Genomic DNA, 26,016 nt, shown 5'->3' on the forward strand with positions numbered 1-26,016 from the left:
TTCTTTAGGCTTTTTTAATAAATATAAATTTATTTTAACTGCTTGCTGGCTAGCTATACTTTTATAGGCTTTACTATATTTTTATTTAATTAATAGCTTAATTAGTTAATTTATTAAAAGCCTGGCTATTTATTATAATAGTTAATTATATTAAAATAAATTACTTAATATTCTTTAGCTTTTTTTATAGTATAGTAATAATTTTAAAATTAAAGATTTAATAATATAAATTTATAAATATTAACTTTTATAGTAATTAATATAAATAAATCTTTTATTTAATAAAATTAATTTTAAAAGTTAGTTTTTTATAGATTTTATAGCAGTAAGGGATTTTAAATTTAATAAAAATAATATAATTATTATTATAATTACTTAATTAAGCTAGAAATAGCCTTTTTACTATAAATATAAATTTATATACTATATAGTACTGCTTATTAATAAACTTAAGCTTTTTTAATAATATTATAGTTAATAATTTACTAAAATATTTATTAATAAACCTTAAGTATTTATAATTAATTAAAACCTAGTTTTATTTATATATATTTTTAAAGTTATACTTTTAATTATATATTATATTTTATATTACTTTAATAAGTTAATAAAGGTAAGCTATATTATTTAAAAAGTAGCTCTTTATATTATTATTACTTACTTTAGTGCTAAAGGTTATATAAATATTAAAATTATAGTAGTAGTAAATAAAGTAATATATTTATTAAGCTTAAACTAATAAGTAAGTATTATATAAGTAATTTAAGATTGCCTATTAATTATTAAACTTTATATAAAGGTTTTTTTATATTTATTTATAAATATTTTTTATTTTAATATAAAGCATATACTTTTATATAAGTAAAATCCTTTAATAAATATAAAAAATCTTTTTATTAACTAAAGTATTAATAAATTATTTATCTATAGTATTAAGCTTTATTTATAATTAAAAAAAAGTATTTTTATTATTACTATTACTTAAACTACTGCTACTTTTTTATACTTTTATTTATTTTTACTTAAACTTAAGTATAATATTTAAAAAAATATATTATATATAAAGCTATTGCTATATATTAAAGAATTAATTATTAAAGGCAGCCTTTATTAAATTATTAAAATTAATAATAATAATTTTAGGCTTTTTAATAAAGTATTAATTAAAAAGTTAATATATATTTTTAATAAAAAACTAAAATCTTTTTTTTTTTTATTATTAATTAAACTTTATATAGTATTATATATTAAGCTAAAGCAGGTTTAATTAATAGCTTAAAATAAAAGAAGTTTAAAATAATTAATATTATAGATATTATTAAAGCTTAAAACCTTTAAAAACTACTTTTATATTTATAAATAATATAAAAATATTTAAATAAAATTAAATAGCTAGTTTAACTTATTTTTAGCTTATTTAATAAAATATAAAAATTTTTTTTTATTAAAAAGCTTAATTAATGCTATAATAAATATATAATTATTAAGCTTTTTATAATTAATTTATACTTAAGTATTATAAATATTTCTTTATATAAATATAATATTAAAGTACTTTTATTTTACTATAATATAAATATTATATACTTAAATATTAATTTAATAGCTAGTTAATTTAATAATTATTTATATAAATATAGTAAGGCAATAATATAAAAAGTATATAAATATAGTTATATTATATTTATAGTTATATTAGCTATAGTTTAAATTTTTATAATACTTTAGGAGCTACTTGCCTTTTTTTAAAGCTTTAGTAATTATTATTTATTTATAGCTATACTTTTATAATTTCTATACTTAAATATTAATACTTTATAGCACTTAAGGCTACTTAAACCTATTATATTAAAAAAAGTATTTTTTTTACTGCTTTTTATAAAAATATATATTTTATTAAATAATTTTAAATTTATTTTTTTTTATAAAAATATTAACTATATTAAAAAAAGCTTTAGCTAAAGGTATTAAATTATTAAAAATAAATAAGTTTAAGATTATATTAAAGCTAGATAATATAAACTATTTAATAAAAAATAAATTAATATTTATTAATATTAATAATACTTAAGGTAATTATATAAATAATAAATAAAGCAGTAAATATAATAAAAAAGAATTATATATATTTAAGTTTAAAAATAACTAGCTTTATTTTTTTTACTATATTTATATATATTTAAATAATTAAATAAAGTTTATAATTAGCCTTTAATCTTTATTAATAACCTTTTATATAATACTTATAGTAGTTTTAAACTTAACTTTTATTTTTATTAATAGCTAAAAAAATAAAAGTAGTAATTTAAGCTTAAGAGAAAAAGAGGTAAATATATTTTACTTTAGGCCTAGTATAGGCGCTTTAATCTACTGCCTCTGTAGTTATTTATAGGAAAAGCTGCTATAAAAATATATATTATAATTAAAGTAAAGGTTTTAAAAAAGCTTATAAATACTTTATAAGCTATAAAAAAGTAATAAAGTTAAAAACCTTTATAAATATATAGTAAAGAGGTTATTAAGTATATTATAATTATTATATTTATAATATTAATTAATATTTAAAGCTAAATTACTAGCTAAAGTTAATTATTTTTAAAAAAGTTATAATAATGCTATTTTATAGCTTTAATATAGCTATTTATAGGGTTTATTTTAATAACTTAGCTTTATAATTTATTATAGTATTTTTTAATATTAATATTTTAAAAATAAACTTTATAGCTTTATTTCCTTTAGTAATTAATTACTAGGACTTAAGCTTTACTATTATTTAGTTTATTTAAAGCTTATACTTTAAAAAATAAATATTATAAATTAAATAAAAGTATTAGTATTATAAAAGAAAGATAGTTATAAGTTATTTTAATTTATAAATTAAAAAAGCAAGGGTATATTTTTAATTTATAAATAAAAAAGCTTAATGCATTTATATATTATTTTAATTTATAAATTAAAAAAGCTATAGGTAATAAAATAATAATACTTTAGGTAAAGGCAGTAGAATTTTACTTAAGTTAATAATTTTTTTCTAGTTAATAAAAAAATATAAAAAATCATGCCCCCCTAAGGTTATATCCCTGTAGTAAAAGTATTATACCCCTTTATTAATTACTTATTTTTATTATTATTTAAAATAATATCTTTAACTAGATTAGTTAAGTTTATAAAATTAACTTAATAAATAGGTTATTAATTAAGGATTTTATTATTAGCTTTTTTATTTAATATTTTAAATTTATTTAAAAGTTTAAATAAAAATTTATAAAAGTTATAGTTATTAATATTTTTAAAGAATTTTAATTATTTTAATAAATAAATACTTTTATTTTTTTTATTTATAATATATATTACTTTTAATTTAAAAATAATAAATTTTTTTTTTAAAAAATTTATAGTTTTTTATTATATAGTTTAATTTCCTGCAGTTATAATATTTAAAGTTTTTTTTTTTTTTTTTTTATATTATATTAAAGTTTATAAATCTAGCTATATTACTATTATCTTTAGTAATTAATTTTTATTATTTTTTACTTTAGTTTAACTATTTCTTATTAAAGCTTTAGTTTTTTATATTAAGTTTATAAAGTAAATTATTAGCTTTAATATATTTTTTTATAAAAAAAATTAAATTATATTTAATTTAATTTTTATTATAAACTTTTTTTTTAATACTTTTTTTAAATTTATTATAAAATTACTTAATAAAAGCAGGCTGTTTTTATTTAACTCTAAAGGTTAAGTTTTTAAATTTTATAATATAATTAAAGTATTTTCTTTTTTAATAAATATTTATAAGTTTATTTTTAGTTATTTAAATTTTTTTAATATTTTTAAATACTTTAGCAAGTTTTTTTTTAAATTATTTAAAACTATTAAAAACTTCTTAAATTTAAATTAATAAAAGTTTTTTTAGGTTATTAAAGTAAGTATTTTATATTAAGTAAAATTAGTTAAAAGTAGTTTTTTTAAAGTAAAAAACTATAAAAAAAGTTTTTTTATATTTTATATTAAAAGTAGTTATTACAACCTGGTGTACTATAACTGCAAAACCTTTATAGGCAGCTGGTTCTGTTATAGTAACTGCTATAATAGTGGTTATTAACTTAATCTTTTGCGCTGTTTGGCTTAATAGTATAATAGATTGTTACAGTAGTTTTAAAATTTTTGAAATAAGCCTTAAGTTAAATTAAAAAAAAAAAAAGTTTATTAATTTTACTATTAAATATAAATAAAAGTTATTATTTAATAAATACTTTTATATTTTTTTTAATAAATCTTTTATTATTAAATTTATTTATAAAAATTTTATTTAATTTATATATATTTTTTATTAATTTAGCAGCTTTATTATTATTTATATTTTTTTAATTAAAGGTTTTTTTTATAATAATATTTTTATTATTATTTTAAATAAAAAAAGAATTTTCTTTAAAATAAATTAACTTTTAATATTATTTTAAAATATAATAATTTAATTATTTAAAAAATTTAAAATATTTTTTTAAATAAAAGTTTTTAATATATAATATTTTAATTTTATATTTAATATAAAGTAATTAATTTTTAAAAAATAAACCTTTAATATTAAGTTTATATTAATAAAAAAATATAAAAAACTTTATAAATAATTTTAATTATATAATTAATAACTTTAAATAAAAGTTTAATTTAATTATTATATAAATACTATATTAATAATTAATTATTTAAACTATATTTAATAAGTATAATAAATAGTTTTATATAGTAAGTTATTTTATAAAGCTTATAATTTTAATTATAATTCTTTTATAATAGCTTACTTTTATAATAATAATCTATTTAGGATAGCTTACTCTTAGGGCTGTAATCCTTTTTTAATTAGCTTATTAGTTTATAATATATCTGGAGTATATATCTTATGGTTTCAGGTTGTAATAATAAATATAAGGCAGCAGCCCTCTGCAATATTTATATTTCCTACTAGGAAACCAAAAAAAAAGGGGGCAATTGGAAAGGGGTACTGAAAGATAGAAAAAGCAAAAAATAAATTGTAATTTTCCTTTATTAGCATTGTGTTGCAAATAGTAAAACTCATGCAGCTTGGCTATTTTATTTGCAATAGATATCTAGGTAACTTTATTATACTACCCTTTTAATATATTTTCTTGTTTAGCAGTAGTATTAGAGTTAGTAAAATATATATATTATTAAGTTATAATTTAATATTATTTAATAGACTAGAATTCTAGCGGAGATTTTTATAATAGGGTTAACCTGGTATTAAAAAATTAATTAAATATTCTACTGTAAAGCTGGAAGCTAGATTATCTTTTAGGTTGTAAATAATTATAATTTCCTGCCTGCTGTTAAGAATCTGAACGCCAGGCTTGTTAAATAGAATAAAACTATTGCATTAATACAATAATTGTATGACAGCATTGTCTAGTTATACTGCCAGTTAAATCTTACTAACCCTAGACTGTAAACTAAAGAATATTATTATAGTATTATTAAATTTAAGTCTAGTTAGATACTGCAGCTGCATTTATCTTTTAATACCTTGAATTTTTATTAAGCTATACTGTATTTTGCAATAGAATATTATATAAGGGTTATATTAAGAGGAAAATTAATTCTTTAAGTTAAAGAGGGATAAGTTCTAGCCATTAGGCGTTATTCCCCTTAGGTTTAAAACTACAGAGACATGGCTGTTTTCTGGATTAGAACTAACTCCTTTGACCTTAATACTGACCGTCTCCCCTAGGTCGCTTACTGTAAATGAATTCTCGATTTCGGCTTCCTTTATGGCTAAGATGCGTTCCCCAATCCTCGAGGTAAAAGCACTGCTCTAGAGTCCCCCTTGCACTAGGCCTTACGGCATAATTGTTAGTATTTTTCGCTGTATAATTGGATTGTAGCATTGTGGAAGAAGGGTAAAAAGGATCTACGTTACTCCGACCTTGAGGTAAAAGATTGGCTTGCCCTGGGGCTGCATATGGGTATCGTCTTCAACAGCCTCCATTCCTAGTGCTGAGGCAGCCAGTCTAACAAGCTCCTCTATTACTTGTCTGCTATGCAGCTGGCGATTCGGCTGAATCTAAATACTCCAGCGAAGATTTCGGTTGTAACCTTAGAACGCAGTATCTTTCATACAACATCAGCAAGGAAATGGCTCTCTTCTCTGCAGTAATATCAGTGCCCTTTTGGGACTGCAACAAAGAATCTAGGGCGGCGGACCATTTTCCCAGTATTTGAATATAATATTGGGGTTCAAGTCGTTCTTTTCGCTCTAGGTTTAGATATCCCACAGCATAAATGACTAGGAACTCCCGGGTTTCAGCCAGTGACGTAAAAGATAATAATGAACTGCGTGGTAGGGCGTTAAAGGTGCAGGCTGACTTTTGTGTTGCCCTCTCTTTAATAAACTTGCTAAGGTTAGGAACGGCAGGTGCAGTAGCATAAGAGAGCACTCACCCATCTCGTGTAAATCGTTAATCTAGGGAGCAGTCCTTCAATGGCTCGCAGGATATGATGACTGGGTAATATACTGTCGACATGGATTCTCTTTACCTCTATTTATCAACTAACTGTATGCCACACTGAAGCAGACCGAAGGCAGATTCGTGATTTCCCCGAAGCGCCTGGATAGACCCATGTTAGTCTTTCTGCTATCCAGCGGATTACAAAAGCGTTCAGCATACCTCAATGCAGAAGAAAACGGGCACGGAAACTAGCTTGACGATCGTGGACGCCAGGGTGCCCGCAGACCTAAGGAGCAGCTTAATAGAGGCATTATATTGTTATATTCCAAAAGGCGTCGCGTTCAGGTCGACGAGCTGTACTAGTAAAGAGCTTGTGATAGGATGTAAGGGCCGACAATGGGTGCTGGATGCGAGGTTTAAAATGCGACAACTGAAGCACGATTGTGTTATATAGCTCATCCGGAAAGAATGTAGTTAATTGCCCGGCAGTTCTTTTCGACGTAAAACTGAAGAGCCCGCAGCTGCGCACAACTTGGAGAGCGAATGAGACTAGTACTGACGTTGATGAATTGCAATTCCTTCTTCCACTCTTTATATATACAAGCCCAGCCTACAGCGATGCCTAGAAGATAAATGGGAGGGGCTGAAGAATACATTTTAGGCAAGCCGGCCTCGCTTTGTCGCACTTGATCCTGCGAGCTGTTGATCTACAAATCAGCCTAAAGCCTGCGTCTAAAAGGGATTGCATCCACCCACTCCTGCTGTCTTGGTTAGGTAAGTTTTAAAAGATAAAAAGGAGGGATATTGCAGTCGTTAGCGGCACCTATTTGCATGTTACGCAGCCTGTAAGAACTTTTGGCGCCTTGGTACGTTGGCGTTGGCCCGGCTTGACAAGTGACATTGTATTAGCTAACCTAACAAAAGGGCTTACCTATACGAATGATATGACATGCAAGATATAAATCTGAAGAGTAATATAAAGGTCTTGCGGGATAGTACCTTACTTCCCAGAAGAAGTACCAACCTTCTACTTTTTGGTACGTGGTCTCACCCTGAACCAGTTTACAGAAGCTATTAATTCCTATTGTATTTGGACTGCAGAATTTAACTCTGGCTGGTGTAAATGTGTCGGCATCCTTAATTATCTAGCAATTATGGGAGGGCAACAACCAGATTTTCCCAGACTCCATCCCCAGCTCTATTGAGCTGATCATTGAGAACCTCACACTTAGTGATCCTTATCTAGCCACCGGCTCTGTTAACACCCTTGCCTACCCGGATGGCTTCTGGACTCTTACCTGGTATCTGGAGTACGGAAATTGTTCTCAGCATAGTACCACGTTCAGTAAAACCACCTTCACCACCTTAACCATTAGCAAGTCTGGGCAGGCACCTGATCTTGTGGCGGCTACATCAGCTGACAAGCACGACACAACAGATGCTATAGCATTCAACATGACTTCTCTCGGGCCCACATGTGGAATGCTCAGGCCCAGCCCAACCACCAACCCATGCGCGGCGACAATCAATTCTGCAGCCGCATCCAGTATACCTGCCGCCGCTACAGCCTTCGCCTGTGATCCTATTCAGCGCCAATTAATCCCAATTTCACCTGTATGACTTTAATTTAGAATTTAACGGGAAATCCACGTATGACAGTGACATCAGCATCATTTGCGCTATTGGCTATAGTGACAGATACTTTGATCAGTCTTGAATGATGTAGATATATATATTCTAAATCCTGGCCTAAAGAGATCCATGTTATATTTCTTTCTATTCTTTTGTACATGCAATAGTTAAGTAGCTTAATGTTATATGTTAGCCTTTCTTCTACTTATATTGCATGCCTTGCGACATGCAGCTTAGGTACGATATTTACTGTTTAAGTCTTTCTAGTATTTAGTAATATTACACCTATCTTAATCCTCTACGTGCTTTATAAGCATTTAGGCTTTATACATTATATAATCCCTGACAAATTAGGAAACGATCTGAGAATAACATTTAGACTTGGAATAAGGGTGAGTAAGATTGTCCAGAGCCAAGGCGGTATCTATTGAACATTCTTATATCCAGTTTGAACGATTAAATATATGCTTTCATTCTAAGATAGTTATTTATGAAGCTTAGATAGCTAGCTGTTAACATAGGATTGGATATTAGGCAGGGCTCATTGTATTTTACAATTACTCGATTATCTGTATGTTAGAGATTTTTGAGAGAAGCTTAGCTTAAATAAATCTGATATTTGGGAATGGATATGGTAGAAGAAAGCAAAGCCCTTGACCTGAAATCTATTATCCGGTGATCAATGGGTGATTTCTATCTTTTATTGTACTATTTCAATGAAAAAAACGTATGCAAATAACTTCCGGAATGCTTGTAAAGCTGACCTTATTGTATTAACATGCTTGGGTTATTATCTTGAAATTATTTGTATATGTAATTAAATCTTATATGTTAGCAAAGCATGGGATCTTTACTATAGACATGCTTAGTAGTATTATGTAACCCTAAATCTTCGCTTGAATCCCTCAGCGACCTAATTGTAGGCTCTCTTTCCTGCTGGATCGACGTCCTCCATAGTCTTTAATTTCTGCTGGACCAGCAGTGACGCAGTGGGATTTTGAATCACCCTTTCGATGATGGCCAGAGGCTAAAAGAAGTACTGGCTAAAAGCATTGGTAGTAACATCAATCTTTGCAAGCAAACTTTTACAATTTTCAAGTTCCTGTTGCAAAAGACTTTGGTATTGTGTGGTATTATATGAGGAATCCACTAGGTGCTGATAAGCAAGAAGTTTTGCAGCAGAGATGTAAAGCAAGACATGAATTCCATGCTCATCTGTCAGCGACGTGTTTTCCCATAGCCCCAGCTGTTCTATGATGTCACCGAGTCCATAAAATGTGGGCTTGTCGTCGAGGGCAGCAAGAAGATCGGAAAACAACCGGACTATCTGATAATGCATTCCAAGAATCGGCCAATTCTTAGGTTCTGGGGATGTCGATAATAAGCAGGAGTTATAGTAATTGTCGAAGACTTTGCGCAACACTGGGTCTTGCAGTGGCGTGAGATTCGAATCCTGCACCGACATGACCATAGAGTGGTATAGAAATGACTTAGTGAAGATGCGTTTAAATATAATGGCTGACCATGTTTGCGAACTTGCCAGTTCTTGGGTAGATACTGCAGTAGCGGCGCTTATCTTGTTTATGGCTTGCTTGCGGAAAACCTGGCCGGCTGCTGCGATGTGTGCAGTGGCTGTTGCTGGATCGTAGCCTGGTTTTTGATTTTTATAGAGACAGAGGATTACCACTGTCGCCAGTAACCAATCTTCACTACCTTCACAGCCTCCCTCTTTAAGTATGCTTCGCAGCGCATGAATGGACTTTGCGTAGATCCGTTCTGCTCTTAACTCCGCATTCGCAACTTGATATTTTGTCCTAAGAGCACTGGTCGCGCAGGCCAGACATGCATTCAGTAACGGCGGGCTAGACAATGCCATATTATAGGCATATGAAAAGTCTAAATACCGCGGATGGGATCTTGGATGAATATGACCTGGTAGGAACTTATTTGCAAAGGCAATAAGCAACACTGTCGCGTTTGGTTCTTCTACATTGGTGAGTACAACAGACAGAGATGATGGGACTGTGTAAAAATGACTGTCTATAGGCAATAATGGAGTCGATGGAGAGAATACTGTGTTGAAGAGCTCATGGATTGGATTGCCCGGTCGGTCCTATCCCACTAAGGCGTTCAGCTCACTTCCATTACCGTCTTTATCAGTGGACCGCCCGGCGCGCGGCAGATGTCGACGGTCTTTTTCTTGTTCTTTTGAAGGCCATATACATTCAAGGGCATTTCTCGAGCAGTTCTGGCACCGTTCACGTGTCTTATTACACTTCTTTCTGCGTTTACGACCTGTTGCTTGTCAGCTTCTGCGTTCATCTGTACACGCGTTGGCGGTTTTACAAGTCAAACATCCAGTTTTGGTTCTAAGTTTAGGCATTGGATATGAGATGCATCGTGACCTTGTATCACAAGGCTCTGCAAAATGGAAGAGAGAGGTTTGGTTTCCTTGCTACTCGACTTCTGGGTTGGTTGCAATTTTGGAGGTGTTCCCAGATAGTGCTGCATTTCCATTTCCTTGATAGGCGACCCTATTGGCTCTACTTCGGAGGGATATTCTCTTAGCTCTGTTCGTTTAAGTAACATGACAGCCAAGGAGCCAGCTAGAGGGAGAATAAATTTAACAATGGATTGATATATTTTGCTTAGAAACTACAGTAGTCTATGATTATGGCGCAGTATTACGCCCATTAAATATAACTATGTTATCTCATATTAATCAAAATACGATTGTCCTTTAGGAAATATACTTGAATTAATAAACATATCGGAAGTCCGGCCTTTGCCAATCAGTTCTATTGCTTAGGTGCTCCTTAATGATATCTGTCGCTGATATTTCCTTAGTAGATGCTTGAGCTGTAGACCTTTCCTTGCGCGAGTTTATCCATGGCAAGTATACTTGTAGGGCAACGAGGAAGAATGCGCCGAAAGCAAAGCCGCTTAAGGAAGATCTGATACCAGTCTATTGAGAACTGTTAGCTTTAAATGCTTATGCTGGCTGCAAGGTAGTTGGAATAACTCACAGGATATGATGGAGCCTCTTTGGTCTTGTAAAACTGTGGGCTAATAATATTTCCCATACAGTAAGTAATAAATAGCATTGCATTAACTGTAGTCTTCTTCGTGAAGCCTCCAATGTTAGAAGAAACAAGAGAGAATGAGAGTGGCATGTTGGCAGTAAAAACGGTACAGAGGCAATATCCACCAAGTCTTGCATTTTTATGTTTAGAAGGAATTACATAGATCATCACCATCCCGATGAGACTGATTAAGTTGAGGAAAAACATGGTGATGATGTGAATATTTCGGAATCGAGATGGCAGATAGCAAGCCAAGAGGACAGCTACAAGTTGAGTGGCACCACCAGGCATCTGGAGCAGTAAAGCATCCAAGCCCTTGTATCTGAAGCCGGCAATGACAAGAGAGCCAAACGTAGTAAGACCGCTATTGGGAAGGTTGACATTGAGCGACCAGCCAAACAGTAGTAATGCTTGAGGGTCCTGAAGAGCCTCGAATACTTGTGACCACTCAAATTTATTGCTTTGGATACCTGTATTGTTGTCTGCAACACGGCCGACTGCTACCTCCTTTTGACGAGGAGATAAGAACCTTGCATTGGCTGTAGAGTCGGGAAGTAGAAGCAGCATGAGTACACTCTAGGAGACGGTGATTGCGCCAAAGATGATGTAGAGAAGTCTCCATGGGGCAAGGGCAGATTCGGTGGTTCCGATAGCGTATGCGAGCACACTACCGATGACGTTTGCTACGGAGTTTCCTGTAAACCACAGACCTTGTCGAAAAGGCTGTTTTTTGCGGCTATAGAACATGCCCATAAGAAGCGAGAATCCGGGCGCAACAGATGCCTCTGTCACTCTGAGTAAGAATCGGGTGACTATAAGCCCAGCAAAGTTGTTGGTTACAGCATGGCACATTAATACAGCACCCCAAAGAAAGATAGATGCTGCAAGATATTTGCCAATGGGGATTCGAACCATTAGATAAGAAGCTGGGAACGACTAGAAGAGATATCTGAAATAAAAGATGCTAGTGCACCAGGAATATTCGCTGCCGATAAGTTTCTGCTTACACATTTAGTCCCGACGTCAGGTGCTGAGGGTTTATTGGGTAAGGAGCTTACTGTATCTTTGATTAGACCAAGGAGAGAAGAATAACTGAGAGTCATCTTGTCAAGGAATTGAAGTATATAGCAAAATCCCAGAAGAGGCATGAGGACTACGTCAAGTCTCTGCCTGGTTGACTTGTCTTTATCTTCGGAGATGTTGTCGAGATTCCTGAATCTTAGTGACTGCTGAAGCGATAAGTCAATCTCTATATCCTGGGCGAACTTCTCTTTATTGTCGAAGGTCTTCTCCATTGCGATAAGTTAGATTCTATATTGCTTGTGTAAGCCTGAGGGTAGAGGGCAAAAAGAATAGAGTAGGGGCCGAGGTTGATCTTGGACCTTGATGATTTAAGATGGTGGTGATGGTGATGATGATGATTTTAATGATGTTCGAGAGGAGGAAATAAGGGGATACTTATGCCCTTTATCAAGAGCATCCTTATTTATCGTCAAGAGCATTATATCGGTTGCTCCGCCTTGGTCTATTGCATTTATGTTGAGCGTAGTGTTGTGGTGCGATTCTAGATCGGCTCGGGTCCCGCACCTGGCAGTTGAAGATGGTTGCAGGCGCGCAAATTATTCTAATTGGTCAACCCCGCACTCGAAGATCTAACGCCCCCAGTCTTGCCGACTCTATATTAGCGTCCTTCTCTCTGCTCTTTTCCTAATATCTCTCTGTTGCATTTGTCCTCATGGCCAGATAGTCTATCTGTGGCTACCGTAAAGCTTGGTCAGATAACCGCGCAATTTAATCTAACTTGCAGATAGATACAGCACATGGACAATAACTTCAGCTGATTGTTATATTAAAAGTCAAAATGATGGATCTGTTCAAATACCTGCTAATCTTCTGTATTTTTATTTTGTCCTTTAAAGAAAGAATATATCGCTCGGTGTCTACCACACACAGTTTGGACCCTGCTGGAAGTCACCGACGCCTTCTACTTTTACTTCACAATGTTTACTACCTTGGTTAAACAATCTCTTATTGTCGCTGGTCCCCGTCAGCTTCCCGCCATTGAGCAAATGCGGCGAGACGTTGATGACATAGTTGGTAGGCTTGTACCTGACATCTCCAAGCTTAACAGAAAGGTTCGTTCGACTCCTCCTGTTAATTTAGCGTAATGCGACAGCTAATAATCTACAGATTTATGACACTCCGGAAACGGCGTGGCAGGAACATCACGCCTACGATGTGATCTGTGAATTCCTTGAAGCCAACTTGTTCAACACCACTCGGCATGCGTATGGTCTTGCCACTGCCCTTGAGTCCCGGACTGTTAGTGGCAATGGAGGTTGAACAATAAACTTCAATGCAGAATACAACGCCTTGCCGAGTATTGGACATGGCTGTGGGCACAACTTAATCGCTACGGCCAGTATCGTTGGATACGTGACACTCAGTCATTTGGTCAAGAGATTCAGCATTGACGCAATACTTCAACTTCTCGGTACACCAGCAGAAGAATTAGGAGGAGGGAAAGTCGTTCTTCTTGAGAATGGAGCATTCAAGGGCGTCGATGTATCACTCATGGCTCATCCGTGCCCGGTCCCCAATAATGGATCAGTTGAATATTCTGGCGGATGCGCTGGTCTTCTCATAAATTCTCATATCGGAGTCTTTGCCACCTACTCGGGCAAATCTGCTTATGCGGGCGCTGAACCTTGGGAAGGCGTGAATGCTCTCGACGCTCTTGTCTCTGCTTACAACAACGTCAGCATGCTCAGGCAACAAATGCGCCCAGATTGTTGTATCTACGGCGCAGTAATAGAGGCACCAAAGGCAGCAAATATCGTTCCTGAAAGCACCAAAACCTTCTATTCTGTCCGAGCACCTAAACTCGCAGCAGCCAAAGAACTGGCTGAGAAGGTGGAAGCGTGCCTTAGTGCTGGTGCCCTGGCAACAGGCTGCAGTTGTTCAATTAAGCGCGAAGCTGCCTATGAAGATCTGCTTCCCAATCTTCCTCTCTGTGAAGCCTACACCTCACATATGAAAGCGGCTGGGAAGGATGTTTAGGTCCTGGCTACGGAGGTTGTACGAGCGAGTACGGATTAGGGGAATGTGAGTTATGTAATGCCAGCTCTGCACCCTATGTTTGGGATTCCGTGTGATGCGGGGATCAAGATCCATAGCAAAGAATTTGCGGAGGTGGCTGGGACGGAACAAGCATTCGACATGGCGGTGATTGTGGGGAAGGCTTTGGCTATAACCGGCTGGGACCTTCTAACCCAAGAAGGCATGTTTGAGAAAGCAAAGGCTGATTTTGACGGAATTAGTGTTGATCTCTCCATAAATTAGGAACTTTTTACTGCTTCATGATACTGTGTAAATATACCGTTATTGAGCTTCTTTCAGCCTAATGATGATTATTAGCAAATAAGGTACCATCTTCAGCCCTTTTGTGGTCGACGTTTTGTACACCCAGCATGCTGGTAGTAAGCTTATTTAGTGGAACATATAGCCCAAGGGTTGGAACTCGAATAGGGACAGCAAAAACATCATGTGCTAATTGCAGATGAAGTCAATTTACGCCATGGATTGAAGTGCGCGGGGTTAGTGTGGTATCGTCAGACCCACCCGACAGCCGTTAATTAGAAGCCATGGTCCTATACCGCGCAAATTACTTTAATTGGCGGATTGCCTCTCATCCAATCAAGGAGAATTGCGCCCCAGTTCATATGTTTGGCGTCTTATCGGCTTTGCTATTATACATACACCGAGCTTAATATAAGCCTATAACAAGAGATATCTGATTAAATCCGGCAGTCTTCGGGTATAAAGACTGCACCATTGTGCATTAAAGAGTAATTATAGAGGCAGTTTATATCTTACTTTAGCAAAGTGATAGAGCACTCACTCCAAGTAATGGCGACTACTGCTACCACTACCACGATTGATACCATGCAAGTATTGAATGCCCGTACGGACAAGGATGAGGCATATTGGACCGTAAAGGCTGCGGTCAAACGCAATTCGGTGCTTAGAAAAATCCCTATAGACTGGCTTTTGACTTCTGATATCATTCAAGCCGTCTCGGAGACTTTTACATAGAATGTCTTGGACCTCCCAAGAATATGCGGAATTCTGATACAAAAAGAGATTGACATTACCGAAAAACATAATGCTACAGATCTGATTAAGAAACTTGCGTCGGCGGAGCTTTCTTCTAAAGAAGTGACAGTAGTATTTTGCAAAAGAGCTGCGATCGCTTAGCAACTGGTGAGAGAAATATCTTTATTTACCCTAGTAAATCTGTTATTAACAGACTTACAGACACATTGTCTTACCGAGATCTTTTTCGAGGAGGCAATTGCTTAAGCAAAGGAATATGACGCGTATCTAGCATCACATGGACGGCTGAACAAGGCGTTCTATGGTTTGCTAATATCCGTCAAGGAATCGTTCTCCATTAAAGGCGTCGACACTACGCTGGGATTTATATTATGGATTTCAAATCCACTGAAGAGCGATAACGCTGCTCTTGTTAAAATTCTCCTCCGAGAGGGCGCCGTCTTGTACTGCAAAACAAACATTCCGACCACAATGATGACAGCAGATTCCGAGAATAACATATTTCTTCGAACTCTCAACCCTTATAACCTCTGTCTCACCGCTGGCGGCTCATCTGGCGGCGAAGGAAGCCTCGTTGCGCAGCGTGGTTCTATTCTGGGAATAGGTACCGACATTGCCGGAAGCGTGCGCATCCTGGCCGCTATGAATGGTGTATATGGATTCAAACCGACCGCGTGTTGTATCCTATATGGTGGATAGAGCGGTGCAGGAAGGTCTGGAATGTTTGGCATACTGCCTGCAGCTGGACCACTTGCTTATTCTGTGAGAGATCTGAAGCTACTGACAAGGACAGTTTTCAACAACAACCCATGGGAGCTGGATGAGACAGCCATCGCTGCCCTATACTGCGATTTGCCCGTTAAGTCCTCGCTGCTGCGACTTGGAGTTATCACCGAAGATAACGAGAGACCTCTCCATCTAACCATTATGCGAGTATTGATGACTGCACAGATGAAACTTAAGGAAGCAGGTCACTCTTTTGTATCCCTTGACTCTCTTCTTCCTGAGACTTTGTATAGTGTTACATGGCTTGCATGGCGTTACTTTGGTCTCGATGCATCGAAGACTGCAATGAAACACATCCAAGCAAGCGGCGAGCCAGTCATAAAGTCTATATCGACTACAAGCTTCTCAGATATGAAGGATCAAGTCCTCACACTTAACGATGTGTTTGAATTAAATGTGCAGCGTTGAAATCTTCAGGCAGGATATTGTAAAATCATGGTTGAGAATGGACTAGATGCAATTTTGATGCCCTCCTATTAAAGTCCAGCACCGAAGCATGACACATACGGCTTCCCAATATATACTGTACTTGCAAATGTGTTGGATTGGCCCGCGGGCGTTATTCTGTACATGAAGGGCGACTTCTCTTTGGATAAGGAATTTGTGCGTGATGTTCCCTATGAGCCATCATATGTTCCAGAGAATGTGAAAGAGGTGCCTGGGAGCTTACAGGTTATGGGGAAACCATTTTGCGATGAAGAGCTGATAGAAATTATGTCTGTTGTTGATAAGATATTGGCCTGAAATACTGACTTTTACTTAATATTAGAAGGTTTGTGAAATTAAAAAGAAAATATAACAAACCATGCATTAGACAGTTAATATAGGGTAGGTTCCTACGGGATAAACCTAAAATAAGTCCTTTAGGATTATCAGGTGGGCGAGTTATTTTAGCAATGGAGGTGGTTGCCCGATGTCACAAAGGAACCGATAGAAAGCCAAAGCCGTATGTACATTTCAAATTAATGTACACTCTTCTAGTATACTAATATCTTTATACAGTAATATCTTCTTATTTCATGAAAATCCCTTGCCCATTCTTTGTCCTATAAGTAATCTATTAGCTCGCGCCCTAAGTGATGATGCCATAGAAGTTGACAGTTTTAACTATGTCGCTCCGCTCTTCTCGGGTCACATCCGCAGAAAGGCGATCAAAGTTCATTGGAAACCTTTGTTTCTTAAAATATCACTATCTCATGAACTATGAGCACCCACTTTAGCCTCCAAGTAGCTGGTCGAATGTATAGCACCCGGTTGACCATTAACCATTGACAATTATATTAGGTCGCTTATCTTAGTAGTAAGGTGAGTTTATGTTTTCAGTTATTTGGGTATTAAGATTGTCAAGACCGATGCCCAATCAGGCAAACCTCCTTCTCTCCTCCACGCGGCCTTGCCATACACTGAGCCCAGGCATTGGGGAAATCGAGGAGAAAGATGCGCAGTACACTAACAATTGCCCGCGGATAAGTGGTGTTTGCTTTGTACGTGGCGCTTTCCTCATTGCGCCACCGGATCTGCTTGTTGGTAATGAGGCCATGAGGGTCGCGTTTCTGGACCAGTGCTAATATTCTTTCTCTGTTGAGTGAAGGCGCGTTGATGCATGAACCAGTTTCGAGGTGGTGGCTGAGGCCCGCTTGCGCTGGTAAAGCCGGTCTAGCAGAATGGGCAGGGAACACTAGTCCCTCAGTGGGTCCTGGAGTTCAGATGTTTTGGACCCATTAGATTGGGCAATTCCAGACATCATCCGGGGTGGATATGTGGTATGTGGGAATACTGACCATCTGGAGGTTGTTGCCATTCTGGAAATGTTTGCCACACGGCTTGCAGTAATTCTGGTAATGGCCTTTAGCCTACATGTGTTGCTCGGCGGCTATCTCGGTATGAAACTTGATGGAATAAATCTTGCAAGGAGACCTTGGTGCTCAATGATTTAAGGAATTCATATGCTGTTGGACTGCGTGTATGGAACGGAATACACGCGTGCAAGTGTCACATTTATACCGTGGTCTAAAGTGACTCGTATTGTTCATGTGTTGCTCGCAGGAGCGGGCACTGTAGAACTCTTTGGTGTAAGTCTCGCACTTATACATCCTGGTGATGTGATGATACTAGAGTGATTGTGACGTAGATGAAAAAATTGGTTGACAACTATGAACAACAAAAGGATGATCAATTCATCTGGGTGGCTATCTCTGACTTTGTGATATATCCCTTCCAAGCCCTTGGGACGCAACAAACGGGATGGCGCTGTGCAGGCCGTGGGGGTACTGTGCCAACAAAGTCACTAGACTACAACAACAACTCTTGTGAATGATAATGTATGCGAAATAGATGAGTGAAGGAAGGGGACAGCAATGGGTAGGTATCTTAGGTTCTGTGCTGTTCTGATTCGCTGGCTGGCATCCCGCCAAGCCCAGGGTTACTCTGCATCTTAAGCCATAATCCCACGGGGGCTGCACCGCTGCCAAGTGCGACTTCTGCGAATGGTAGAAAAAGGAAAATGCTATAGATGAAGGTGTCCAATCCAGGGAACAATCTGTCCAGGCGATTTATTAGCCACCCAACTCTTCCAATTGCCACCAAGTCTCGGCACGAGGGCACCATTAGCCAGATTTGTCCCATCCATCACTGATGGTTTCCCCTGACCGGTTAGGCCATTGCTTGTGAGGTCTATAATTTTCAGATATAAAGTGTCACGCTCGTCCCTGTTCTGCATTTCCATAATTCATCGTGAGCTTCTTTGTCCCCGTACACCACACACTTACAATATTTCAAGACACCGTTAATAATTGGGTTACAATGTCCCTGGTACGCTAAACTTTATGCAGACAGAGTATTAATAATAAGTAAAAGAATTATTAAGAAGTAGGCAAAAGAAAGAAGGAAGTAAAATGAAAAAAATAAATTACCATCAGCAAGAGTTTTTATTCTATACAAGTCGGTATTATTAATAATGCCGTTAAGTCCCAGCATCGCCTGGCGCGCCTTCTTATTTATAACACTACATGCAGATAATCGCGGGGATTATATAGTGTGAGACTTAGCTGGCTCTAAACCGCACCCACCCTACTCGCGGGTCAGATTAACGATGTCGGTCTCCGTGAAGGAAAACTTCCGCTTCACTCCAGCCACGGGGCTGATTGCTTGTAACGGCCGACGAGGCTGGGTTGTCGTCCTTAGGGAGGCTGAAACCACTGGTGACGATTGACCCTGAGCCAGCTCCGACGCGGAGAGGTGCGCCATGTTGATGATAGTTGCGTAGTTCGGCCCAAGTAGTAGCGAGAGGTGGCCCTGCTCGAACTGCCGAATCTGTCCCTCCGCCAGCATTAACCGCGACTTCCAGTCGAGACGCATCTTCTTATTGTGCTGGAACGTTTTGGTCACCACTAAAGTTTGGGGTGATCCCGACCGGCGCGTCTCATGGGTACAGTCGACTCCGCAAGTGTCGAGCCCCCGGTGCAAGTGCCCACGTCGTTGCTTATTTACGGCAAAGAAGCCGACTCTCTGTGTCGGGCTAACCAGAAAAGCGTTTAGGGACTCGCAGTCGGAGCATGAGCAGTCAACACCTCGCCGAACCAGGTTTCTATCCTCGGTAGGCTCGTGCCCCACGTACCTGTCGAGGTACGCCTGTAAGAGGGCGGAAAAGAGCTGTTGACAATATGGGGTATCGAGGGGTATGGCGTTGGAGGCGAAAATGGGTATGAGGCAGCGCAGGAAAGGCAGCCACAAAGCGTGGAGTTCGACTGCTGGGAGCCGGTAAGCATTTGCCACGAGTTTGGAAATGAATGGCGCGACGAGATCGTCTGCCTCTGTGCTTGACCGGACGATGGCTGAGAAGAAATCGGCCAGCACCTCATAACTGATGGCTGTTCGGGGATCAAATCTTTGGGCTTGTCCGCCGTATGATGCTTTTTTGGTTGGCGTGGCCTTGACTATAGCGTCGCTGTGGAACTGTGTGAAGTCCGCCAAAGTGATGAAAGATCTGGCCTTGATCTGGTAAAGCTGCATAGTGCTTTTCATTGGTAGGATGCCCTTGGTGCTTTGCTGTCGTAGCCGGACCAGGAATGCAAGAAAGAAGGCGGCGGCGTCATGTCTTTGATCGATTCTGGGCGTAACACTGCGGAAATAGTAAGCATTATATGAATAGCCGCAATTAAGGAAACCGGTGCAACGCACATTTGCGACAGAAAGGTGGAGGAGTCATTGAAATACAAGGCGAGGTCCACCATGGCAGGTCCATCTTCGCAGCCCAGCGACTTAGACGCGCAGGCATCCAGGCAGAAGCGGAGTTTTTCACGAGCCCAGTCCAAAACGTAATCAGGAGTGGCACCGGTGTTAGAAGCCAAAGAGTCGTTTGGAATCGGCACGAAGTTCGTGATGGCCCTAAACTGGTCGGCGAAATAAGGGTATGAGGAAATGGCAGACGATATTCTACTATAGTTAGCTCTCGAAAGCGCAACATGATCCAGCAAGCATACCCCTTTTGAACAGCATGAAACCGTCTATCAGTGCCACTGCTGCCAGTACTCAACCACTGCCGCATCCAAACAAAGAAACCCAGCGGCAAAAGGCCTTGGTGATGGTCAGCAGCCTCTTCAAAGAAGGTATATTTTCCGTGCTGGATCGCAGTCACAAGGACGTCCCGTATGCCGTCCCCATCAATCGACGGTTCCTGCGCCCTAAAGCTGTTGGTCGTCTTGTCGCAGTTGTTCCACGCCTGCTGGGATAGTTTTACCAGCGCGTTGACCGCAGACTCGGGGGCCTGTGGCTGCAGACATGTTCGGGCCAAATACCGGATCTGTGCCTTTAGGTTCTTTTGGGATGAAGAGTACTAAGAACGATCGTATGAATTGAAGAAAGAGACGAGCGAATCACGGGGAACGATGACAACAGCCTAGATATTCGAGAAGTGAGTGGTGATCAGCGATGGCAAATATGAGGATCAAGGGGCAGCGCACCGTTACTTGATACCAGTGCGTCGCGGTTGGGCCCTGAAAAAAAAAATCGTGTTAGTACATCCAGCTCTCAATAGTAATCCTGGAGCGAGATTTGAATCCAGCAGCCAATAGATACACTGAGTTACCCATAAACCCTTTGTACTTCTCTTCTGCTTTAAGGTTCTCGAAGCAATTTTCTTGGAGGATGTCATCTCCATTGAGATGCAGACCCTGCGTTACCACATGGCCCTCTAAGTCGACAAGGGTCTTGACTGCATACTTTGTCTCGAAAACTTCATCAAGGCTGTGATAGTTGGATTCGTCGTCGTCGTAGCCGTAATAACTAAATTTGGAGTACCTCCTATCCCAGGTGTTGGACTCGCAGCTTCCCATCTCCTCTTTTTCTAGTAGCGCGAGGAAGACATCGACCGCCAACTCGCTGGACATCTCCTTCAGCACGTGGACCTGAGCCAAATCTCGAGCCTTCAACGCCTTGAGCGAAATGTTAGCTTTAGTGTAGTCGTGGTCGAGCACGTGGTATACGCAGTTCCTCTTGCGCGACACTCCGGCCACGCTGAGCCACTGTTTTAGAGTGCGGTGCAGCGCTCGGGTTTTAAACCGCTGTAAGCTCGCCGACGGGTCTGGCCCTGTCAAATCAAGGGCGAGGTTGTAAGTCAGGACCCATCGGAAGCCCGACGTGACAGGAAGTACCTCGTGCGACACGTCCGAGTACTAGGAAGCGAAGGACTGCGAGACCTCGGACGTCCTGAAAACCTTTTTCTCCCCGCAGTGCTTGAGAACCACCTCTCCGCCTTGGTGCGTTGACGGCAGGCAGACGACGAGGGTGCCGAATATACCAGGGATCTTCTCAGTGCTGCGTGGCATAGTCAGTCCACATGGCGGCTGTCACACCTATCGGGATTTAGGATCTTTAGATTCTTGGGAGAACATACTCGGTATGTGCCTTGAACATGGCACCCTTCTTGTAGATGAGCATTTTGTAAATCTGCGCCGTGATGGGCGCATTGATGCCTAGATTTAAGGCGACTCGGGTATACAAATCCTGGATGAAGCCCGGCCAATCTGGGCTTCGGAAGGTAAACTGCCCTGCATTCAACTCCCACGTATTCTGGACAGTAGTGTCGACGATGGTGGCACTTCCCTTGCCGTATGGTGCCTGGCGAGCCTTTGCGATCAGCTGGCAGGCTTGGAACTCGCTCAGGGGGAGGGTAATGTCGCCGACGTCGTTGACGAACAGGTCGACAGGCGGCGGTTGGGGCAGGACATCGAACGATGCGAAGGATCCTGAAGTCTGGATGCTTGAGAGCGCGCTGAGAAGGTCCTCCTTAAGCCCAACACGATAGGCATCAGTGCCCAGGTTGCCTGCATCGCTCTCTTCATCGCGGCATTCGAGGGTCCCGACGGCAGAGCTGGGTCGTGCCGAGTTGTTTTCCGCCGCAGGCACCGTTGCAGTCGTGGATTCTTGGTCTGGTGCCATGATTGCCCGCTTGAAGGGGAAACAAAACCCAGGTGTAGAGAAGGAGCAGATAATTGTTAAACGAGATAAGTAATCAACACACACCGACTGCAGTGACGTATTGACCAGTCGACGCGTTAATGATCCATTGAGCTTTGGGCGCGTTCGTTTATTATGGGCTGCGGGAAGGTGGATGCTTTATGATTTATCCCGGCATGCCATTTCTGGCAGCTATCGCAGCCTGTAGCACAGATCGAATTCTAGTCTATAAGTGCACTCAACCTCTATACATCCCGCTGGTGGGTAATAGATATAAATGTGAGGGTCTTTGAGCTAATGCTATACTAGATGGTGTTGTATTTATATTGCACAACGAGGGAGGTGTCGTTCCACAACGGCCTCTGTACTGTAGGTTAGTCACTAGCTCAGTGGGTCCAAACTCAGCAGGGAAGGCGACAATACTTTATATACTTTTTATATTAAAATTTAATTACTTTTAACCCTTTGGTTACTAATAATGTTTTTTTATTTATTATAAAGCTGCAATTGCTTTCTGTATAAGCTTTTTTATAAATATTCGTTAAGTATAGTAGTTTACTTTTTATTAAATTATACTATAATTATAAGCAAAGGAACCTTATAGCACTTGGCAGTTGCTAGAATAGCAAAGAGTTTTGGCAAGTGAAATCTAGTTTTGCAACATATATATTTGAATCATGTGAAGTACCCTAAGTTTAACTATATCAAGTTAGATGACCTTGCTTCTGGCAGCTGACTGAGGCTATGCTTAGGCCCCCCCTCGGCTGAGGTTAAAATAGCTGCAGCTCACGTCCCGACTTTAAGGCCAAGTCTGGCAGCGGCTTTAAGTCAGATATTTCTATAAGAGATCATTGAATCGATAATCTAAATTATTAAAGAAATGTCTTCTACCATATACTCCAAACTTGAAGAGACCGTGGAAGACCGACGGGAATTGTATGACATCCCAGGAATCTGCCGTACGTTCCAGCACCCCTCAGTTGATGCACAACAAAGGATTTCACAGGATTTTTCGCAGCAAGTCGCAAAAGAACATGGGCTGCCTGAATACTTGATTGAGATTGCGGGCCTTCATAAATTCAAAGCTCCAACATTGCGGCTTTTAATCCTGGAACCGGGCTTAGGAGAAGAGATTATTCGATGTTATCTGCAACAGCATGATCTCCGCCGCAAACCAAAGTTCGAAGCCCTCTCCTATGTCTGGGGAGACTATGCAAACTCAACGGATATTATTTGCTGCGGGGCGATAATGCCTGTGGGGCGAAATCTAGATGCTGCTCTGAGAAAGCTGAGAAGTCCTGTTAACTAACGGGTACTGTGGGTAGATGCTCTTTGCATTAACCAAAAAGATCCCGTTGAATAAGCCAGCCAGGTGAAAATGATGGATTACATCTACTCTTGCGCGGAGCAGGTTCTTGTGTGGCTAGGAGAAGAATGAGAAGAAGACAGCCTAGCATTCGAAGCTATTGAGAAGACAGTTGTATTTATGAATGCGCTCTGGCATGACGGAAATATGAACGAGTCCATTAAAAAAATCATCAATAACCCCGCCCTACCACCTAACGCGTGGCAGCATATAGGCACCCTCTTTCTCCGTTTGTATTTTAAGCGCCTATGGGTTATCTAAGAAGTAGTTAACTCGTCGTCCGCCCAAGTATTTTGCGGCAGCAAGACTATACCATGGGACTTAATGTGTATGGTAATTAACCTCTTCACCGCTGGCTTCCTCGCTGCGTGCTCCCCCGAGGTTAGACGCTCTGTCCATATCCCTACCGAAAACGAGTCAAACATCTATTTAATCGAGACGCTCCGCCATACGAAAACCGCCTTTCAGCCTGGACGACCCTTTTTCGATATATTATTCCACGCGCAGTCTTTCTAATCCTCTCTCCTGCGGGATAAGTTATTCGCTATCTTGAATCTCCCGTGGGTTGAAGAGTACTGGATTCCTCTCCTAAACTATCGGTGCTTAGATCTAGAGGTATTTAGGAATTTTGTTGTGGTTGATTTGATGCACAACAAGTCTATTAAAGCCTTGTCGTGGGTGAATACTGCTGGGGTGGATTGAGAATCCGATGACCCTTTATGGGTGCCCACGGTTGCGGATTTTGAGGGCCTGAAACCGAGTTTCTTTATGGGAAGGGGGAGACCGACATCTTTCTATCTCCTCCAAGAGGCTGAAGTATATCTTGATGATTCTGAATCGTCTCTTATTATCAACTGCCTGCTTCTTCATTCGGCAGTAAAGAACATTGCTGATTCTCGCTCCGCATGCTATGAAAAAGCTGGATTAGATCTTCCACTTCAACCAGTAGACATTACAGAGGCGATTATGGAAGTTGAAAGAAACTGGCTTAGGAGTTGTTTCAGGGTCTTAATGGTTTTGAAATGGCCACATCTATTTCAAGGTGCAAAAGCAGAGCTTGATTTCGGAGAGATCCTTTCTTTAGATCACTACACTACCTTTCTTCTCGTCATTTCATGTAATTGGAACCCCTATAGCAAAGAGCCCATTATCCCTTGGGCTTCCTCTGGCTCAGAACCGCAAATGAATACAGTACGCGAACAGTCGAATGAATTAGATCACCTAGCATTTATGCGAGATATTACGGGGCGACTGATCATGGGCCATCCTATATCTAATAATAACTGGGAAGATTATCTGTGTATAATTTCTCAAGAGCATATGAAATGGAAGGTATTTTGTGGCTTAGGAGATGGGAGGATAGGATGGGTGCTAAGAAATGTAAGTGTCGGGGATAGGGTTTGTATTTTTAAGGGAGGGAGAGAGACCTTTTTATTGAGAAATGCATGGGATAAAGAGAGAAATGTAGGCGTAGGTTGGAAGTTGTATGGAGAATGCTATTTTGAAAGGTTGGAGAATGGGAAAGGGGGTTTATTGGATGGTGAGGGTATTGAAGATGTGTATTTAAGCATTGTTTGAAGTGTGTTATAAATATAGGCAGATGTAATGTCCTGGGTTACATATAATAAGGTATAGAGCAGTTCCTATCCTATTATTCCGCTGTAAGTCGTATTGCTACAACTTGAAGTAGAATAAGTAATATAAGATTCCATGCTCTTGGTATCCGTATATTATCTGCAGTTACATTACCTCATGAGACTTAAGAACTAAAAATATTCTATAAAGAGCAAGATTTAATTTAATAATCTACCTGTAATTAATAGGTCGGCCCTGTATTCATCCGGGTTTGCTATAAAATCTTTAGATTCGATAATAAGAAATCGAGGGGGGGTAAAAGTCGGCATCTAAGCCTCGCTGTCGTTCAACAACTTAGGCAGTGGAGCTATTGCCAGTGGGACTTGCAGTCTCGCTTCCTTTTAGCAAGGCAGTGCCATGATCTTCCGGGGCATAGCGGTGCTCGCTGAAAGCTAGATGCAAATGGTGATAATCCCACTTGCCTGCTAGTATTATAAACAGCAATGCAAGTGCTGGCACTGCTAGTATGTCGAGG

The 26,016-nt window shown here is 38.6% G+C and overlaps 10 protein-coding genes across 10 annotated transcripts; 5 read left to right on the forward strand and 5 right to left on the reverse strand.

The window, feature by feature from the left end:
* Nucleotides 1–3,489: 3,489 nt before the first annotated feature.
* On the reverse strand, nucleotides 3,490–6,007 carry TrAFT101_000002 (uncharacterized protein; the record flags this gene model as incomplete). The annotated part of the gene is made up of 3 exons (XM_066125872.1): nucleotides 3,490–3,497; nucleotides 5,759–5,856; nucleotides 5,934–6,007. The coding sequence occupies 3 exons, from the start codon at nucleotides 6,005–6,007 to the stop codon at nucleotides 3,490–3,492; spliced, it is 180 nt and encodes a 59-aa protein (XP_065981969.1).
* A 2,992-nt stretch (nucleotides 6,008–8,999) lies between these two features.
* Nucleotides 9,000–10,563, reverse strand: TrAFT101_000003 (uncharacterized protein). The gene is made up of 2 exons (XM_024907171.2): nucleotides 10,446–10,563; nucleotides 9,000–10,394 (listed from the first exon to the last, which is right to left on the reverse strand). Exon 2 carries the CDS (start codon nucleotides 9,973–9,975, stop codon nucleotides 9,127–9,129), a length of 849 nt encoding a protein of 282 aa, XP_024765590.2. The 5' UTR covers nucleotides 9,976–10,394; nucleotides 10,446–10,563; the 3' UTR covers nucleotides 9,000–9,126.
* Nucleotides 10,564–11,758: 1,195 nt separating this feature from the next.
* On the reverse strand, nucleotides 11,759–12,097 carry TrAFT101_000004 (uncharacterized protein; the record flags this gene model as incomplete). Its single annotated transcript, XM_066125873.1, has 1 exon — nucleotides 11,759–12,097. One exon carries the CDS (start codon nucleotides 12,095–12,097, stop codon nucleotides 11,759–11,761), a length of 339 nt encoding a protein of 112 aa, XP_065981970.1.
* Nucleotides 12,098–13,182: 1,085 nt separating this feature from the next.
* TrAFT101_000005 (uncharacterized protein) lies at nucleotides 13,183–13,525 on the forward strand (the record flags this gene model as incomplete). The annotated part of the gene is made up of 2 exons (XM_024907172.2): nucleotides 13,183–13,317; nucleotides 13,373–13,525. The coding sequence occupies 2 exons, from the start codon at nucleotides 13,183–13,185 to the stop codon at nucleotides 13,523–13,525; spliced, it is 288 nt and encodes a 95-aa protein (XP_024765592.2).
* Nucleotides 13,526–13,756: 231 nt separating this feature from the next.
* TrAFT101_000006 (uncharacterized protein) lies at nucleotides 13,757–14,242 on the forward strand (the record flags this gene model as incomplete). Its single annotated transcript, XM_066125874.1, has 1 exon — nucleotides 13,757–14,242. The coding sequence occupies one exon, from the start codon at nucleotides 13,757–13,759 to the stop codon at nucleotides 14,240–14,242; it is 486 nt and encodes a 161-aa protein (XP_065981971.1).
* A 1,527-nt stretch (nucleotides 14,243–15,769) lies between these two features.
* On the forward strand, nucleotides 15,770–16,492 carry TrAFT101_000007 (uncharacterized protein; the record flags this gene model as incomplete). Its single annotated transcript, XM_066125875.1, has 2 exons — nucleotides 15,770–15,947; nucleotides 16,092–16,492. 2 exons carry the CDS (start codon nucleotides 15,770–15,772, stop codon nucleotides 16,490–16,492), a joined length of 579 nt encoding a protein of 192 aa, XP_065981972.1.
* A 48-nt stretch (nucleotides 16,493–16,540) lies between these two features.
* TrAFT101_000008 (uncharacterized protein) lies at nucleotides 16,541–16,985 on the forward strand. The gene has a single exon (XM_066125876.1). The coding sequence runs from the start codon at nucleotides 16,655–16,657 to the stop codon at nucleotides 16,826–16,828; it is 174 nt and encodes a 57-aa protein (XP_065981973.1). The 5' UTR covers nucleotides 16,541–16,654; the 3' UTR covers nucleotides 16,829–16,985.
* A 2,168-nt stretch (nucleotides 16,986–19,153) lies between these two features.
* TrAFT101_000009 (uncharacterized protein) lies at nucleotides 19,154–21,532 on the reverse strand (the record flags this gene model as incomplete). The annotated part of the gene is made up of 5 exons (XM_066125877.1): nucleotides 21,163–21,532; nucleotides 21,046–21,078; nucleotides 20,566–20,918; nucleotides 20,264–20,518; nucleotides 19,154–20,204 (listed from the first exon to the last, which is right to left on the reverse strand). The coding sequence occupies exons 1-5, from the start codon at nucleotides 21,469–21,471 to the stop codon at nucleotides 19,154–19,156; spliced, it is 2,001 nt and encodes a 666-aa protein (XP_065981974.1). The 5' UTR covers nucleotides 21,472–21,532.
* Nucleotides 21,533–21,624: 92 nt separating this feature from the next.
* On the reverse strand, nucleotides 21,625–22,565 carry TrAFT101_000010 (uncharacterized protein). Its single transcript, XM_066125878.1, has 2 exons — nucleotides 21,978–22,565; nucleotides 21,625–21,898 (listed from the first exon to the last, which is right to left on the reverse strand). The coding sequence occupies exons 1-2, from the start codon at nucleotides 22,520–22,522 to the stop codon at nucleotides 21,757–21,759; spliced, it is 687 nt and encodes a 228-aa protein (XP_065981975.1). The 5' UTR covers nucleotides 22,523–22,565; the 3' UTR covers nucleotides 21,625–21,756.
* Nucleotides 22,566–23,369: 804 nt separating this feature from the next.
* On the forward strand, nucleotides 23,370–23,849 carry TrAFT101_000011 (uncharacterized protein; the record flags this gene model as incomplete). The annotated part of the gene is made up of 1 exon (XM_066125879.1): nucleotides 23,370–23,849. The coding sequence occupies exon 1, from the start codon at nucleotides 23,421–23,423 to the stop codon at nucleotides 23,847–23,849; it is 429 nt and encodes a 142-aa protein (XP_065981976.1). The 5' UTR covers nucleotides 23,370–23,420.
* Between the last annotated feature and the right edge of the window lie 2,167 nt (nucleotides 23,850–26,016).

The sequence above is a fragment of the Trichoderma asperellum genome, chromosome 1 (genome assembly GCF_020647865.1).
Source record: "Trichoderma asperellum chromosome 1, complete sequence".
Classification (NCBI taxonomy): Eukaryota; Fungi; Ascomycota; class Sordariomycetes; order Hypocreales; family Hypocreaceae; genus Trichoderma; species Trichoderma asperellum.

Coding starts and splice junctions, on each gene's coding strand:
- TrAFT101_000003 (XM_024907171.2), bottom strand. CDS start 9,975: ATGGCATTGTCTAGCCCGCCGTTACTGAATGCATGTCTGGCCTGCGCG.
- TrAFT101_000008 (XM_066125876.1), top strand. CDS start 16,655: ATGAAGGGCGACTTCTCTTTGGATAAGGAATTTGTGCGTGATGTTCCC.
- TrAFT101_000010 (XM_066125878.1), bottom strand. CDS start 22,522: ATGGCACCAGACCAAGAATCCACGACTGCAACGGTGCCTGCGGCGGAA. Junction 21,899..21,977: donor ATGTTCAAGGCACATACCGA/GTATGTTCTCCC, acceptor TATGCCACGCAG/CACTGAGAAGATCCCTGGTA.